A 19,126-nucleotide genomic window follows, 5' to 3' on the forward strand; every position below is an offset into this window, starting at 1 on the left:
TGACTCACCTTAAAGACACATCTTAGGCCTGCAGGAGGAAACCCATGCGAATATGGGGAGAACATGCAAACTCAATGGCAAAGAGTGAGCTGGAGTGACCCCCGCCCTGCACGTTACCCCATAGTACCCCATAGCCATTACTGTATCTGCAGTTCACTGTAATGTAAATACAGGGCAGTATGGTGAAAGTCCACCCACTTCTGGCGACGAGTTCACACTCGGTGCTCTGTGTTTCTTCTCGTCGGAGCATGAGCAGCTGGAGTTTCTCCAGCTAGATTCTCCAGAGGACTTTGACCAAATCCCAGCAACATCTATGACAGCAAGACTGAATCGCCTGGTAGAACACGGTAAACGGTGGAGAGGGGGTCACCGACACCAGAAATCCTCCACGCATCCGCAAGTCCTCCACGGCATCCTCACCCCCGCCCATCCGCCCGCCCTCTTGTTGCCCTTTCTTAATGATACCTCATCCGACAGAGCTCGCCGCCCCTTCACCTAAAATAATCAACAATGAATAGTTGGCCATGCACTGTAGTTGCTATGGTAACCCCAGGCGATAAACCCACCCCTCTCTTGTGAGCTGAGACAGGCTAAGAAAGGAGTACAATACTGGCGCTTCGTGACTTCATCATACATATTAATGAAGGAAGGAGATTAAAAGACATAATAGCTTTAAATGATGTGCTGCATGAGCGCTGCAGTTACTCATAGCAAGGGCACAAGGGACGACAAATTTGGCAAATGAACAAGTGAGCAAAACCCAAATTCCTGGCCTCAAATTCCAGTGCAGGAATGCGAAAAATCCGTGTCATTCAGGAAAAAGTCCGACGGCTCGAGAGTCGCGGCCGAATCTGTGGAAGGTCGACCCTGAGAGCTGCCTGGTGGCGTTTTGTTTACAGCGCGGGACACTGGTTGCCCAGGCAACACCACATATCTTAGTTTTGTTTCCTGTAAACTTCACTCAAGTTCGAAAACAAGAGTAGAAGGATGTATTTCTATGCAGTAATTGCATTTTATTTTGGACACTGGTGGCTCACAGCTCCCAGGCTGTGGGTTCGAATGGGGCTCAGTCCGTGTGGAGTTTGCACATTCTCCTTTGCTTGACCGGATTTCCTGTTACAAACTGTACGTATGCGTTTTAGGTGAACCAGTAACTATGAATCGCCTCTCGTGTGTGCGTGACTGCCAACTGATAGCCTGGTGTCCCATCCCTCACACACCCAGCTTCCAGGATCTGCCCCTTGAGCTGCACAAGTGGTTATTGATGAGATGGATTTTCCTTCAATGCATTTTGCTAAACTCCAGCTTATTCGGTATGACGATGGTGAGCAACGAAACGAAAGTAGAGAATGCAGGAAATAAATCTGCGATAAGAGCCACTTTGACTTTTTCCCGTGTTGATGAAACTTCCTGCTGTATAAAACGGCCTTTTCCTCAGCCTGACGTTGCAGAATTCACGGCGGCCTGGGGACCGAGGGGACCTTCCTCCTAAGATGCCAGCAGATGTCAGCAAGCGGGAGGGCCGAGGTTCGACACAGCCAGTTCAGGCCAAGATTAACATGGGCAGAGAGAAAAAGTGCTTCCCTGAGCTCATAAAGTGCATTTTTCTACTGAGCCCTGATTGAGAGATAGGAGGCCGCAGGACCCTGTGAAAATACGCACAGGAAGGGGCCGTGCTGAGAACACCCCCCCCCACATACTTTTCTATTTTGAACCTGCACGACTAACACCACTTTATTATGAACTAGGATAATAAACAGTCACAGAATAAATGAAATGAGACATGAAATCTCAAAACCTTCAAAGTAATTTGTATTTTAACTTTCTTCCCTTTTTTTTTTTTTTTTTTTTTAAACATACATTCATACAACTCCATTTAACAGAAAGCAGACTTGTGTTTGTTAGAAACAGCACTGGTTTTCATGGCAGCACATGTTGACCTCCGTGACCCCTTGTGTTTGAAAGATCGGAGCCTTTATGGAATCGGGGAAAAGCTGAAATCTCTGGTAATGAGTCCGTGTTCCAGGCTATGAAGGACGACGGGGAAAGAAACTGGCCGTTTCGCTCGGGAAAATAAATTCTGAGAGACACCCGCAGATGACAAGAGATCATCTCAGAAAAAGAATTCACTGGACAGGTGGCCCCACTTGCAACACCTGGAACATAACCCACATCACACATGAAAACTGCCCTGATCTGCCCAGGTGGGGGTGCTGTGTGGACCGTGCAGTCACATGGTATAGGGAAGGGGGGGGTGTGTATGTGTGTATGCGCTCAGAGGAAGGCCTTTCAAACCCAGTGCCAGAAGGAACCAAGGTGGCAACCCTGCAGCCCCTGTTCTTGAACCCGTGCATTTCCCTAGAGTGCATCTCTATGAACGCATCGATTTACAAGTCGGGACCCCCGCTGCTCCACCCTGCACTTGTGGTCAAGCAGCAGAAGGCCCAGCCGAAAGACATCCTGGGTTTATATCATACATGTGTGATGAGTAGAGTGCGCGCGCGTGTGTGTGTGTGTGTGTGTGTGTGTGTGTGTGTGGTGTCAGTGGCAGAAAGGGTGAGCGAGTGACTGCAGCCCTCAGTTAGCCCCCTCCTCATCGCTGCCCTCCCCCCGCTCCTCTTTGGCTTCGCTCAGGCCGCTCTCGTCGATGTTCTCCAGGGAGTCGGCGTGCTGGATGCTGAGCTCCGAGAGGGGGATGTTGGCGAGCCGGTTCTGCTCCGGATACAGCCACGGCTTGTAGCCCGGGTTGTGTTTCCGCTTCCAGTCGGGGTACTTCACACACGCCTTGTTGATCTTCTTCATCGCCTGCGCAAGGAAACAGAGCAGCTCTTACTCAACTTTCAGTGACAGTTCTCACCACGCAGCGGCCATCACAACAGTCCGTTTCGCGTTTCCTTTTTCACTCGAGTGACCGACTGAAGGTTAAAGCCTGGTTCAAAGCTGCAACTGCAGGGCTTTTGGTTAGCACTTGAACCCAAGAGCCTCTGGGATGTGGCTGAGGGGCCTCCCAGATACAAATACCTTTCAAATACATACCAGAGCAGCAACATCTCGCATCAGAGAGAAAAACACCTTCACCAGCTTTGAACATCCGTTTCCACGATGACAGGCTGTGCTGGACCAATCACGAAGGGGAGCCTGACACTGAGCGCGGAGACAGGATCACTCTTCCACTCCCTCATGAATGTCTCCAGGGTGTCCCTCGAGGACTCGGGCCAGGGCAAGATCTGAAGTAGAATTCTCTTTCGGACACGTGTCCTACTCCACGTGTCACGGCCTCTTCACGCTGACCTGGGATCAGTCCCAGAGGACCCCAATTTCTGACAAGTTGGCGACATACCGGCTCCTCAACTTACGAACTGCTCCTGGAAGTTTGTTCATAACTCAATTTGTCCATAAATCAAACCAATACATCAGAATGGAGAAAAAAGAAAAGCTCATTAATACAGATGTCCTAACTTATAATTTAAGTCCATTTAACAGCCACTCTTGACCAATTTTACCCGTGTTTACGGTACACTTAGTCTCCTTGTTACCGAGCACCAACAATGAGGAGCTGTAAACATTGTGGAAAAGTGCTTAACTGATCCAGTCCTGCACTCCTACTACACATGGAAGCCCTTCACCTCCAGCTGAAGTCTAGATGCCATAACACAAGTGACAATAGCTCCACAAGAAATTTTTCCAAATGACTGAAGAAAATACAATTGAAAACAAATAACTGGGGGAAAAATTGTTTGTATCTTGGAAAATCTGTAACTCAATCGTTCGCAACACGAGGAGCCAGTGGATTTAAAGAGGCAGAGGGCCAAGCTGACAGCGCAGATGTCCTTTCTGGCACTAGAGGGAGCACTCCATCAGGGCGGGGGGCTGCTGGGAAAGGGGACGTGTTGATGAGCGCAGGGGGCCCACAGAGGACCGGTGCGAGGGCACTTCCGGTAGCACTGGCTCCGTCACCGGAAAGACACGGCGCCGTTGACTGTAAACATGTCACGGTGAAGAGCCACGCGGCGTTCCGGCCTCCTCGGCTGAGCCGGATACGGAACCGGCCGCCTGCCGTCTTCTTCCAGAAACGTCATGCAATTCATATGCATCTCATGTTCATCGCCGGTGAGGAGAAGCAAAAATAGCAACAGAAAGAAAGAATAAAGGTCTTCCGGCTGTGAGTCATTTCACCAAGAGACTGCGAGTAAATAAGGTTTCAGTGAAAGAGCTGTCGGAGATCAAAAAGAAAAGCAGCAACAACCAAAATAAAAAAGCTCAATAGTATTCGTAAAAGACAACCCACTTGTTCCAAAGAATCGCGTTTCTAAAGCCGAAAAACAGCCCCCTCGACGCTGCCTCCATTCCCTGTGGGCCGTGGTAATTCAACGAGTTATTTTTAGACGCAAGGTACCGCGGTGCCCGGGGTCCTTTCATGTGCTCGCCTGGCTTCGTTCCGTAGACGGGCTTCGCACCCGTGTCCTGGTGAAAGCCCTCAAAGGCCACAACCAGGTGGTAAATGGTAAAAACATGGTGCTGCACTCCACACCCCCACCATAAACATCTTTCCATACGGATAAACCGGTTGAATGTGGACCAACAGGAGGCGCAGCGCCTAGAGCCGTCATCTTGCTCTCAAAGGAGCGGGGTCAAATCCCACCAACAGCCATCGTATCAAGGTACTTACCCTGAATCAATACAGTAAAAATTACCCCACTGTATAAATGGGTATATCAGTGCAGCTGACAGTACACTGCAAGTAACTTTGGAGCAAAGAGTCAGATGAATTAATTATAATTAATATACTGAGGTTCTCTCTTCTGACCGGCAAATGACGTTACTAATGTGTCTCAAAGAAATTAGATTAATACTGTAAAAAAGTAAATACTGTTTTTGGAACAAGAGATTCTTGGAACCACTTACAGTGCAGCATTCTATTCATTATTAAATTCCAGAAAATTAAATCTGTATAATCATCTGCATGAAGAGCATTGGATTTCAAAGGGAAATAAACTGATTTGCTGAAGACTTGGAGACAAATTATTCTGGGAAGAATATCCCCCAAAAAACATCTCCAAGTCAAAAATTATCAGCCAGTTCCATCCTTTTTATTCGTTTTGGGCAGCTGACCAACCGCCCCCCCCCCAATCACCCTGTATCTATAAATAAAATTAACGCAGTAAAACAAACGCAAACTTTCAGAACAACAAATCAAGGAGTGGGACTGTACTCACTTTTGGAGCTAAAAACTGGGAAGACTTGTTGACGACCCACTTTGGTAGCGAACCTGAGGAGAGACAATACTGTTATTTGTGCTGACGGTTCGAGTGTTTGGTGCCTGTGCGCTCTGCAAGGGGTGGCAGTGTGCATCACCCTGCTGGGCCTTTACAAAGTAAAACCGTGGTAAGCAGATGGGACACCCAAAAAGGGACTTTCGGGTGGAATCAGAAGAGGGATTAAATATGCACGACTCTCGAGATGCTCAGAGGCACCGTGACGGGGCTGAACGCATCACCTGCCCCGAACCCGACGCTTAGCGGAGTCTCCTCTCGGAAAGGGGCGTACTCATGACAACCAGTACGACGGCACCGTCGCGGAAACGCAGGCGTCGCATCAGCCGTAATCAGCCGGAACGAGACCTCACCCGCGAAAATGTGAATTTTAAATGTCGCATTAAATAATGTTTTTCTTTTTTGAAAGGAGACCGCTTCAACACAGCAAAACACGTGTATAGTAGCACCTCCTGCCACTAGAGGGAGAAGTGACCGGGGCGTGCTGTGGGCGTGGCCCTTACCTCTGGGGTCCACCTGTGCCAGGTACGTGAGGGTGCAGCTCGTGGGTCCGTTGCTCTGGATCAGGTAGCCCGTCTGGATGGAGACGGCGCGCACCATGTCCTTCTTCGGGGGGTATTTCTGAGAGATCCACAAGGAAACACACAAGTAAATGCGCGCACACAGCTTCTGACCGTTCCGCACGGTTACATAACTCCACCGGCGAGAGCGTAAAGACCTGCACCGCATCAATTTTTCATGGTCTCCACGATCCTTAATTATTTTACAATGGTTGCTGTACCGGGAAACAGCGAAAACCAGGGGAGGAATCACCCCCCCCCCCCCTCCACTCCCCTAGGGGGCGCCGACTCACAGCGTGCTTAACGGAGTAGTTCATGATGATGTAATCGTTTCCCATGGGCAGCCAGGAGCGCAGGGTGATGACGTCGCGGTTCTTCAGCGGCTTCGGACACTTCCCTGCACAGGAAAGGAAAGGAGGAAACCCCGACCCCGTCCCCGTGAGACACACGCGTCCCAGCTCCACACGAGTACGAAACACCCCTCCCCTGCGGTAACAGGTACCAGAAACCGGAGCGACACCGCAACCCATCTTACACGAGTAGTAGCCCACGTCAGCGTTGACGGTGAGCTTTCCGATGTCGAAGGTCTCGATCACGTTGGCGTCCCACTTCCTCCGGTACTCGATGTCGTGGAGGACGTCGTACATGGTCTCCGCGGGGACGTCCTTGCACACCATCTGACACTGCGGAGAGAAAGGGACACGTCGGCAACGCTCTTGAAATCAGGGCCGCGGAGTTCGGAGACGCGGACCCCCCCCAGAAAGGGTGCTCTCGGAAGAAGCTCGGCCCCTGCTGGTGGACCGGCTTGGCGTGAAGTGTCCCAGCCCCCATTTCTCCGAATCACGCAGGAGAGATTCTCAGAACCCACTGAAAGCAGCTAATAGAATTACTCCCCCCACCCCGGGCTGCGTGTCTCCCGCACGAAGGCCCCACAGTCATGCAAACGGGGGCAGGGCCTACAACTCTAGACCTCCGCTGACCAGGACCTACGAGCCTCGGGCAGGAGAATCGGTCCACGTTCTTTCCTTCTCAGTCGTCCAAGCGTTTATCCCTCGGATCAGCTGCTATCCCGGCAGCTGCGCTGGGGGGCTTCACCTCCGAGATGATTTTCCACCTTCTGACCCAACCAATGCTGGGAGACATGTTAAGCAGTAGGTCACCTGTCCTCACTCTCCAGATGGTTTTACAGAGTTTGAGCTCCTGTAACTTCAGCCTACGGCCACCGGAAGTAACAGACTTTAAATGTTACGGACTGTTAATTAACCTTTACCTTTCAACGTGAGGCTTATACGCTGATTTACCCTTTTATAGAACAGGGTAATTTTTACTGCATCATTTACATTTATTCACTTAGCAGAGGCTTATGTCCAAAGCAACTGACAACAGATACTATGTAGTGTCACTAGCCCACACACCTTATTCACCAAGGTGATTTACACTGCTAGATACACTACTTAAAAGGGGTTACTCACCCATGCATCAGTGAAACACACTGACACGCTATGACCTATAACCTGAACAGCATGTCTTTGTGCTCTGGTTTCCTCCCACAGTCCCCGGAGGAAACCCATGCAGACATGGAGAGAACATGCAAACTCCACACAGACTGAGCGGGAATCGAACCCATGTTCTCTTGCCGTGCCGCCCATATCAATTCAGGGTAAGTACTTTGATCAAGGGTGCTACAGCAGGAGCTGGGATTTGAACCAAAGTTCTTTGATTCAAGGCAACGGCTCTAACCGCCACACCCCCTGCTGGACCGAATGCGAGTGGCACCTTGTAATTCGGGAGCCGCCTGCTGAACGTTTGCTCAGCTGCCAGCAAAGCGAGGTGGGATCCGCCGTTTCCACTGGGGGCTCGGGTGCTTTCCAGGTGGTAGAGAAAGGTAAACAAATGCGAGGTCGAGTTCAACAATTCCCACGTTAGCACACTGCTCTGTGTGTGTGTTGGGGGGGGGGCGGGCTCTGTAGAAAAGTACTGCAAAATACAGCATCCAATAAGAATTTCAACACAACTAAACCAACAACCCAACAGTCACAACCCAAAGAGGGTCACCGGACCATGACGAGTGCAGGAATAACCAAGTCCGAGCAACGACCCGGTGGGTCCAGCGTGGTCCTCGAGGCAGCCCGTCGCAGCCAAACAGATGCCAAAGAGCCTCGGACCCATAACCCAATTATTTCCATTTGCCCAGTTTCACTTTTGCAGCATTAAGTGCAGCTATAATCACAACTGCATTCACATTGTAATTGTTCATAACTTAGTTTATGCACAATATGGTAGACATGTTTCCAATCAGCCCTTTATTAGTGCCAATACAGGCCTAATGGTTATGAACGTGAATACACACAGACACCAAAGGGTGTGCAAGCAGTGGGGCTGCGTGTGCAACACACACACACAAAACACTAATGTTAACTCAATTTGGAACAGACTGTCTGGTCTCTTTTTCCACGGTCCCTAAGTCCCGGGTTGGACGACTGAGGACGGTCCCTAACTGCTTTTACCACCAGACCTGTGAGAAAGTTGTAAAAATGACTCCAGATGACAGAGAACAATAAATAACACAATTATGAGCTTGCCCTAAAAGTCTTTTAATAGAAAAAAAACCATCAATCAGAAGACGGCGCAAACAAGATGATATCTGCCCGTTTGATCAAATTTGTCCACTGAAACGGTGCATCGCTGGGAGGAGGGGGGCCCTCGTGAAGAGGAAAAGAAGAACGACGGATGAAAAAGGGCACGCGGAGAAAGCGGCAAGCTGCTGGCATTAAATCGGCTGCTCGTTCTGACAACTGCTCATGGTCCCTTTCGATTCCCTGTGCCGCGATCTCGGTTCTTGTTTCACGCGTCGGCGTGAGCCCAATACGAGAAGCGGGAAAGGCAGGAAAGAGAAGCAGGAGAAACCGGTGGAAATTTATTCAAATACAAAAATGAGTATGAAACAAGCACAGCTAATGAACGAACAGACAGCTAATAAGCATCTAAGAGCCCACTGGATCGGCTACCTGCGATGACTGGATTATACTATAGTACACTACACTTACGCAATACTGGAACGCCGAGGAGGGGTGGGCAGAAATGGGTACTCGGACCAGAGGGGTTTATTTTTCTCCCATTTCCTTGCCATGGGAGTTCTTTTGTTTTCCTCTCCTCAGTTGCCACGCGGCTTATTTCAGATCATAAGCAAACTGCCTTGTAGGATTGTTGAGTCTTTGCTTTCTTCATCATCACTGTAAGAGCTCAGCATTACAAAAATGTATTGACATCTTTTCTGAATTTCCAGGGGGGGGGGGGGGACATCTTTAGCATATTCTCTCACACAGTCAGTTACTAACCTGTCTCCCTCGGAGAAGGAAACATCGAGCACAGCCAGGCAAAGTGCTGCAATGGGAGCGTACCTTAACCATCCAATCGCGGCCCGTGTAATTAATCTGTCCGTATCTGAGGCCCGCCAACAGCAAGCAGAATCATGGGTTCCCATCATTCCCACGAGGTGACATTTTAATTTCCGCTCGGCAGAAGCGGGTCGTTACTGGTTAAATATTAAGTGAGCCACGCGATAAGGGAGCGGCTCCACAGGGGTACGCTGGGTGGGTCCACACCTCAGGTGAAGGAATTTGTCGGTTTCACTAAGCACCCCCTCACGGTGGTGTCGCCGCTCACGCAGGGCGAATAATGGACGAAATTCTGGGAGAAAGAACGGATCCCTTTGAGCCAGTCTGAGCTCAAACCTCAGACCCGTGTTCCCTTTACTCCTTTCGTCCAAAGTTATACGGTTTTTTTTTTTTTAACACACACTACATTTATACAGCTTGGAAATTCTTTAACCGGAGGCAATCAGGGCAAGTACCTTTCTCCCAGGTACTCAGGGGGCAGCAGGTAGCATAGTGGTTAGAGCTGCAGCTTTTGATTTTAAATGTCACTGGTTCAAATCCCACCTCCTGCACTGATTCAAGGTACTTACCTTAAATTGCTCCAGTTAAAATTTCCCAGCTGTATAGATGGGTAAAATCCTTGTAACCCTAACATTGTCAGTCGTTTTGAAGAAAAGCGAGAGCTAAATGAATAAATGAAGATGTAGCGGGAGGTGGGATTCAAACATGCAAGCCGAGGTCAGCGGTAGCAGCGCTAACCACTACATCACCTGCTGTCCTCCCACCAAAAAAAAAGAAAAAAGAAATAAAGCTATTTACAGCAATTTACCCATTTATACACCTGGGTAAATTTGACTAGAGCAATTTCTGGCTTCACTGATCAAGGGTACTAAACCGGGAGATGGGACTCAAACCTGCATCCCCCCCAAAGTGGAAGGTGTCAGCGGTAACCACTATGCTACCTGCTGCCACATTTACCCAGCTGGGTAGTATTTACTGTATCAATGCAGGCCAAGTACCTTGCTCAGGGGTACTGAAAGAGGAGGTGGGATTTGAACCTGGAACCTCAGAGTCACAGATGTGGCAGATACAATCCTCAAACACGATAAAAACGCCGCAAACGCGTGTCGGGTAGAAGCCCAGTTCTGCTCACTTCAAGCTCCTGTCAACTGACAGCAGAGAAGTAACCAAGTCAACCAAGCGGTCAAAGTCACGTTTCAGTACCTATCAGGGGTTTAGGCACAAGCTGAGGGTGGAGATGTGTTCACGCCTTTGCGCCACGGGGTATTTTAGGACATTTTCACACTTTTTGACCTGGTTCTGCCGACCGGCCCCCCGAGTACAGTCAGTCCATCTCCGGTGACCTGGAAGGAATCGATGCTCCTGGTCACGACTGGAATTCCAGTTCGGTTCACATCCCGTTCGCAGAGTTCAGAAACAGCTGGCTGCTGGGAGAGGATCGTCAGAGAGGTGGTGTGTGTGACCGAGGGCTCATCTGACCACACACAACCGCCCTGGAGGTACGGAGGGGAACGGTGTACCGAGAAACGGAGAGTAGAATTACCAGACGTGACGTAGAGCAGCATCTGTCGCTAGGCAAAACACACACACACGCACACACAGAAGCAAGAGGAGGATTCCACTGGCCACCCACACGGGCTTCCTTCTCTCCTCTAAAACAGCAGCACCCTCCTCCAGCTGAGGCTCAGCAAAGAGGAGCTTTCGAAGCGGTTGCCGGGGAAACGGCTGCCAACCAGCATCTCCCGCCTCCCCGCAGAGCAGAGCAGCCCTTTGAGCACCTCTCTGCTTTCCCACAATTCCCTGCACTGCACCCCCCCCCCCCCCGAAGAGCCACCTCCGATCCTCCACGGCGCAGCATCCACCTGCCTCACTCTCCCAACTCGCTGTACATGGTGTAGCTACCCGTACTACTCTGTGCGCTATTCCGCTTTTTAATATTAGTTTCCACGGTTACAAAAGTCTCACGCGGTCAAAAGCAGGAAAAACACGGTCACGTAATGCAGGGCACGCAGCGAACCCGCTTCGAGGCTCGGCGCCCTCAACTTCCTCTTAGTTGCGAGAGATTTATCACAGGGGCAACAACGGACTGCCAGGTGACCGCGATCAACCCCGAGGTACAGCGGTCCGAAAAACACGTGCGGCTCACGTGCGATTAAGGTTCAGAGAAAGGAAGATGACTAAAAACCATAAGGGTCCCCATGAGCAGAGCGTGGCTCTGAGTTAAGGACGGTCGGAGTTGCAGCAATACCCTGGCGTTGGACGTGACGTCAGCCAGGACTCTCAGGGACGATGGGAAAACCGTGGGAAACGCAACCACGTGCAGCTAGGAGAGGGCCTACTTTCAGACGATCGCCGAGCCCTTCCCCCGCGCCGCAAATGTCATGTCGAGGAAACACGGCAGACAAATATCTTCAGCTCAGGCGGAGAGTCTCTTCTGGACCGAGCAGGCTGGACACCCCCGCTCCCCCCGCAGCCAAGCGCTTCTCGTGTTTAACAGACCGGCCGCTGAACCGTCCGATTAGGAAAATTGAATTTATGAGCAGTTGTTCATCTAAATATGTGCGCCAGCATGGAACAAAGGACAACAACCCAGGCGCATACAGAAGTGGACAAGAGCTGGGACGACATATAGATGAGGACAACGATGTCCCTCAGAGGACAAACCGATTGCTCCCAAGTGATCAAATCACTTCCTACATTTATTAATTTAGCACCGTACAACTTCGAGAACAATACAAAGAGTGCCTCACATCAACAGGAGGAAAGATAGAGACACTGGTTATAGAGTACGGTCAATCTGTCACGTACCACGGTATGAACCAGTATACATCACGAGTAAATGCATAAGGGCTTTTCCATTATCAAAGCAAATATTAAGTTTTTATGGGGGGGGGGGGGGGGACTTCCAAAATCGGGGAGAAGGGAGTCCGAAAGAGGGGAGTTTTGAGACCCTTCTTAAATGTTGAGAGGGATTCAGCAGTTCTGAGTGACAGCGGGAGTTAATTCCACCACATCAAAATTAGAACTGAAACCCTCAGTGCTTTTGATTTTAGACACTTTGTATGTGGGACCACCAAGCGGGCAGAAGTGCAGGAGGGTAGCAGTCACTTTACCGTCACCGTTTTACACTATTACTGTACTACCAGCCATTATTTATCCGACACCCTCCGCCAATCCGACTTGTTACTCATTCATTTATCTGATGGTTTCCCCTCAAAGCAACACGTGTGGTTTGTGCACTCAGCCACTTACATTGATTCACCCATTCGTACAGCAGGGTAATTTTTACCGCATCAACTCCGGGGTAAGTACCTCGATTCCAGCAGATGCGGGGATTTGAACCCGCAGTTTTACGTGCGGCGCAACGTGACGGTTCTAATCGCTAAAAACCGCCAAGTACTCGTGGGCCTCACCGGTACCACGCTGGGACGACCGAGGTGGGTCACCTGTGCGGCAGGAAGCAGAAGAAAAGGAAGCGCCGCCGAAGGGGAACCCGAGACGGAAGCAGAAGCTCTTTGTGGACGAAGGGAAACGGAAGAGCTACTGATGGACTCGTGGTTACGCCTCCTCATGGTCACGTCAGAACCGCGGACATGAAATGACGCTCTCCTGTACCTCAGTCAAAGGCAGCAGCGGGACGCCGTGCGGAGGGAGGGAACGCTCACGCGTTACGCACAAACCTTCACACCAAGAAGGCTCGGTCAGGTCCTCGCTTCTCATCGGGGGCGTCCAGCCTCGGTGCAGGGAGAGCACAGCATGAGCGTGGAGGTCGCGGCTCTTTCAGGGAGCCGAGATCTTCGTTACGAAGCGCAATTTCTTTTACTTTTATCAAGCGCTTGAACACGCAGGGGGGGAGAAAGATTTTATATCTACAGTTTACATATTTCTACTCATGATGGAACCTTGGTGGAGCGCATTTTGGAATAACTAACTAGACGGCCCAGCATCACTTTTTTTTTTATATACACACACACATATATATATATATATATACACATATATATACACACACACACACACACACACACACCTTCCAGTCTTCAAAAATGAAACAGTATTTGGTTATTTGGCCAAACATTTTGGAATTAAAGGGATTTAAGCATATGATTCTCAACATACAACATTAAAACATCCTCTTCAAACGCAGACACGGAAGCAGTTATAACGTACTTTGCATCAGCCTCCTTCCCACTCATTAAGATTGTCTCCCTAGTAGCAGGATATTGGGCAAAATTATTCATATTTATTCAAGCATAACTGAAATCTTTATGTGCTCCTCAGGCATATATATGCATATATTTTACATGCAGTGCTGTGTGAAAGTATGAAGCCCTTGCGTCCCTTAGTTTTACAACAAAATGGTTATTTAATGAGAATCAGTGTTCCTCATGTGAAAACAGGTGTGTAATGATCAATTCCGTATGTTGCTTTAGAGGAAATCGTGTGTAGTAGAAAGGATGTAAAAATAAGCAAAGCCCAAGTTGAACTGGTTAAACCAAGTAGGTAAGTAGAATCAGGGGTGTAAATCATGGTAATTTAATAAGTTCACGACTTAGATTTTATACATTTAAATATTTAATACAAGAACATTAAAATAAACATACTGTATAGGATGTGTATAAATGTGTGTGTGTATACACACACACAAAATTGTGTAAATGTATACCTGGGAAGAAAGCTGTGTATACACACACACACACACACACACACACACACACACACACACACACACACCATAAGGAAGGCAATAAAAAAAAGTACACTTGCTCAAAGACACGCAGGTCACATCCTGGTTAATTATTTCACAGAACCACGGTATGCGGAGTTCACGGTTGTACGTGGCGGCGATAAAGCCACGCGGAAAATATTCCGGGAGGCAAGACTGCGGAAAACCGGTTCTCCAAGCTCTCTGCGGTCACGAGCCAACAACTCGTGAACAAACCAAACAAACAACGTTCGGGGACCGCTACGGCTGCCAGCGAAACGCACTCCTTCAAATACCTGCGACCGCGCCGCTAATACGCGGGTGCGTGTCGAGAGGAGGAGAAGTCCTTCTGGAACGTGGCCTAAAGCACAAATTAAAGGAAGTAAAGCGTGTGTGAAAATGGCTCTGCTTTTTCCAGCCGAGAGGAAGCTGCCTGCCTGGCAATTGAATTAATGGGAAGGGAGCACTTTTCGTCGGGCCGAGTCGATGAGCGAGGGGGAGAGGAGGAGAGGAGGGAGCCGAGGGCCAACGGCGGAGCGCAAAGCCGTCAAGATGGAGCTCTCCTAAAGGAAGCCGACAGTCTGCAGCCTCACCTGGGCTTCACGTGCCTCCGAAACGTCGCATTTTTAACATACACGCCTGGCCTGTGAAAAGACGAGGTACCGGCAGCGTATTCCACGTCTGGAACGCATTTGAGAAAGAAAGGCCGTCCGAATGCATTTCTCACGTGGAAGAGGTTAAAATTTATTCAGTCTGAAACTTTGCTCCAAGGTGATACTTTAACCAAATCCAAAAGTCTGTAGGTTCTCAGTTATGGCCCTGATGTGGAGGAACTGGCTTCCCGTGTCCCTCAGAGCTACTGAATCCTTCCCACAGTGAAGCAGGGTCTCGAACCCATCACTTTGAGAGCCACTTTTCTCCCGATCTCCTGACAGCTCCATAAATGAATCCAACACCATCTGCTGTGATTATCTATGTTTTTGCTCTTTGAATGTCACTTCTATAAGCGCTACAGGAGGGATGTAAACTGGCAAGATGGTGTCTCACACACACACACACACACACACACACACACACACAAGCTGTGCTCTATAATCTTGTATCTAAAGCTCAGTATTATTATTTATTCATTTGTGAATTTTTTTCTCCTAGATCAATTAGTGCTTTTATGCTGTGCTATTTACAGTGATTTACTTATACATACAGCTAGCAATTGTACTGTATCTATTGAGCGTACATACAGTACATTGATCAAGGGTAGGGATTTAGACCGGGGGCCTGTGGAGCCAATGTGATGCTTCTAAGCACTACGCCACCTGCTGGTCTGCTTAGCAGAAGTCTTCCGCTCTCAGTGGGGTAACATGGGGCCTGAGAAGTGGAAGTTTAGCACTAAATTCCAACATATCGTACGAAACCCCCCACTCCCCCTCCCCGAACAGAGATGCCCGGCTGAGACGAGCGGCTCCTGCTTTGCGTCGCAGCCATCGGCTCGTTTCCACAGCCCTGCGCTCGAGCGCTGCAAACGTTAGCGGCACATTAAACCGTAGGATTTGCCTGAGGCCTCGAGGTTCATCGAAACCAGCTGAGCGTGTCGTCACCGGCCACATGGCGCCAAGTCGGATAAAAAAGATCAGCCTCGGTGGCAGAGAGGAGCTCTGTGGGGGGGGTTTCCACATAACAGGGAGCTAGTGACAGGAGCAGACACGGCTAGCGCTTCGCAGAGCACACAGCAGACAAGGCCGACGCACCCCGGGGGCAGACAAAGCGCGCTTTACCCCGCAGGCGTCACCTGTGCCATGGCAACCACCTGGAAGCGCAGTAAAACTAAACGTTCTGGCAACAAGACAAAATTACATCTCAGTTGCCTATTTCCATAAGAGTAGATGTCCAGATAAAACGATTCAAACGAAATTTTTGTATTGACTGCACAATCCACAAAGGCAATATCCCTTCATTTGTGTAACTCAGGAAATAAAAGGTTGGAAAAAGAAAAGCAGATGACGTCTACATAATGCAGACTGACAATAAAATATCAGGGCCACGGAAAATAAACACTGGCGCTAGGTGAAAAATTCCCTGCTGCCTTTTTTTCGATCACTACACCAGGGTTCATGCGATTCAGAAAAATCAACGCATGCAGATGTATAGATAAATGGGGAGTCGGACACACGGGCTGCGTAAGCAGCAGTGTTTACCGTAGTAACACTGTATGTTAGGCTTGACTTGAGTCAGGAGAGAGACAGTCAGAGTAGCGAGCTGGGAGGCTGCGGCTCTACATACAGCTGTCGCGAGCAAACATACAGCACTCGACGTGGCGCCTAAAGCGGTCTTCTAAACGCGGGAGGCCGACGCGGCCCGAACGCCAAAGGACCGAGATGGATATAAACTCGTAGGGAGAATAACATTAAGAACCGTCACATGCGCCGACACCGTGCAGCCAATTTGGGTACCGGTGACATACGAGAACACGGAGAGGACAAAAGGCCTGTTCATCTTCTCCGGGAAAACTGAGGACAGAGCGAGCCCCACTTCCCCTCCATTCAGTCGTACCTTGGACGCACCTCCCCCTGGCCCATCGGAACCACATACCAGACTAGTTCCATTGTTCACATCTCACACAGCAGATTCTGTACACCGCACGGCCAGGTGAAGAACGAGCTCAGCCACGGTGGCGCTGCGCAAGGCTCCGTGTCCAAGAGGCTGGAAAACGCAACCTTTCAGGGCCAAGCACCCGAACTTCGGCAAGTCCAAAAGTGCATGTGGGAAGACACCAACATCCAGATCCTCCCTTTTTCCTTAAAATGTACACAATAAGCCTAAACCTCCAAACATCCAAAACCAAAGCGGGTTACAGATAACAGAAGAGCAACAGAGCTGATATTTAATAACCTCAGAACCATTTCATCACATCAAAGCGCAAGACTTTGAACGATGAACCGAGATGTACGTCGCTTTGGAGAAAAGCTTCTGCTGGATGAATAAACGTGAATGTCTCCATCATGTTCCGAACCGATGTCACAGCTAAATTCAAGTGGTTTATTAAGTTAAGGCCGAGAAACCTTATCCCCGTGAGGGTACGAAGTAGCGAGACTCGCTGCAGACATGAATCCAGTTGTCCTCAGGGCCGGTCACACATCCCGTTCAAACCTCGTAACCGAGAGCCTTAGTAATCCCCCCCCCAGGTGTTCTACAGCATTTGGGACATCCCCTTTCCCAAATATTCAGAGTTAAATAGTTCTACATTCATTCATCACCCAGCGGAACATTTCCTTCAAGTTGCACACAGCGATTACTGAGCAGTTTTAGCAGACACCTTCATCCAAGGTGAATTACAGTGCGAGATGCAGTAAACTCCCTACACTCATTTACACATTTACGCACCAGATTAATTCCATGCCCTCGCTGTCTTGGAACTGTCCAAACAATGTGTCTTCTCTGCATCTCACGCCTGATCTTTCTCGTACCGCCTCACTATGTTCTGGACCCTAGTTTCTTTGTAACAGCTCGACTTTGCCCGCATGCTGTCGCTTTTGCATTATTTATAGATTTATTCTAATTATTGTACCTAGTCTCATTCATCGGGAGAGCTGCAACACAATATTTCACCATACTGTCATCATCGGATTGTTATTTTATGACCTTCAGCACTTTTTCCCTTTTACAAACTCAACATTTTAAATCACCTTGAAGGAAAAAAAGTGTGTCAGCCAAACAAAATAATAATAATAATAATAATAATAATAATAATAATAAAAGGGTTACAACGTCCCTGCACCTGAACACCTGTTGGATACCTGTCCTACCCGGATGTAAGTGCAATTTGAGTGTTACACATGACTGGACCCAGATATCGTTCCCCGAACCGCGTCACAGTTCATAGCAGAAGTAGATGAATATTAATAACTGTGTGTAATTTACAAGCGCGTTAATAAAAGGCTCAGCAGGTTGAGTTGAGGGGAAACTGCCAGTGGAGGAGTCACCTGTCCTGGACAAGACTCAAGAGGAACCAGGTGTGTGAAGCAAGGAGGGAAACGGTCTAACAGAAGCTCACCTTGATTTTATGCAAGGACTTCTCCTCCTCCAGGATCTGGATCCACACCGTTATGCCGTTCTTGTTGTAGGTCAGGTTCCATCCCTCCATCGTGCAGCACTCGCTTCTGAAGCTGCTGAACGCCCGGTCGTCCGGTATGAGGACGGCCTCTCCGGACATCTTCACCGGGACCGGAGCGGAGGAGAGACACTTGGGGAATGGAGGAGGAGGACGACTGGAGCAGAGACTGAGCCCGGGTGAGAGGCGTCTGGGCGGAGAGACAGAGATGAGGTCCAGAGAAGGTCCAAATCCAGCTAGATCCTCACTTCTCCACAGCACACCACCTGACCATCTGCTCCTCTCTTAATTTCCTTCCAACATCCACAGACGCGCTGATTGTTGAGTGGGAAAGAAGAAGAAGAAGAAGAAAAAAAACACTCCTTCTTCACAAATTATCAGGAACAGCAAACAAATGACGTGCGCCGACCAAAAAAAACAGACGCGAAATTATCTGTTTATGAGCGAAGAGCGCTGGATCAAAGTGCCGCCCGCGTCGCACTCGCGCCGCTTCCTCAATCGATACTTTGTATCGCGGCGGTTCGAGAAAGAGAGAGCGAGCGAGCGAGCGCACGCACTACCGCCCCGCGTGCGCTAATTGCGTTAATTAAACGAGAAGCGACGCTTCACTGAGCCGTGTGTCCGTAGGTGTGTGTGTGTGTGTGTGTGGAGGGGGGTGGTGACGTTCGGTCCGTTTGCAGAGAACACCCCCCCCAGTGGCTGCGCGCGCCTCGCAGAACAGCGCTGCAGGTCGGAGATGGGGAACAAACACACACCGGGGGAAGATATGAGACTGACATGCGGCCTGGAACCACCCACCCGACCGCACACACATTCATACTCTCACTCGCGCGCGCGCGCGCACACACACACACACACACCTCCAGGGGTCGGGAACGCTCCGGGTCCTAACAGCTGACGTGTAGAACTGCTGCACTGACTTCCTGGTTTCTTCCATTATTGTCCGGGTACAATAAAATATCAAAATAACCATGTTCAGCCAGCACTTAGGAAAGCTTTGGTCCCTCGTGTATCTACGGTTTATACACATGATACGAAATTTTGGGGAAAAAAAAAAAAACTTAATCGTGATCAGTTATTTC

General features: G+C 49.4%; 1 protein-coding gene across 1 annotated transcript; it reads right to left on the reverse strand.

Moving 5' to 3' along the window:
- Nucleotides 1–1,707: 1,707 nt before the first annotated feature.
- stard10 (StAR related lipid transfer domain containing 10) lies at nucleotides 1,708–18,901 on the reverse strand. Its single transcript, XM_018748314.2, has 6 exons — nucleotides 17,988–18,901; nucleotides 6,369–6,516; nucleotides 6,127–6,230; nucleotides 5,777–5,894; nucleotides 5,217–5,269; nucleotides 1,708–2,805 (listed from the first exon to the last, which is right to left on the reverse strand). Exons 1-6 carry the CDS (start codon nucleotides 18,144–18,146, stop codon nucleotides 2,578–2,580), a joined length of 810 nt encoding a protein of 269 aa, XP_018603830.1. The 5' UTR covers nucleotides 18,147–18,901; the 3' UTR covers nucleotides 1,708–2,577.
- Between the last annotated feature and the right edge of the window lie 225 nt (nucleotides 18,902–19,126).

The sequence above is a fragment of the Scleropages formosus genome, chromosome 10 (assembly GCF_900964775.1).
Source record: "Scleropages formosus chromosome 10, fSclFor1.1, whole genome shotgun sequence".
NCBI classification, from domain to species: domain Eukaryota; kingdom Metazoa; phylum Chordata; class Actinopteri; order Osteoglossiformes; family Osteoglossidae; genus Scleropages; species Scleropages formosus.

Bases quoted from the DNA above. Each gene is read 5' to 3' on its own strand.
- stard10 (XM_018748314.2), bottom strand. From the start codon at position 18,146: ATGTCCGGAGAGGCCGTCCTCATACCGGACGACCGGGCGTTCAGCAGC. The intron at 6,517-17,987 runs GTGAGCTTCTGT...TTCTCTCCGCAG, and splicing joins AGTCCTTGCATAAAATCAAG to TGTCAGATGGTGTGCAAGGA. The intron at 2,806-5,216 runs GTGAGTACAGTC...TTCCTTGCGCAG, and splicing joins CCCAGTTTTTAGCTCCAAAA to GCGATGAAGAAGATCAACAA.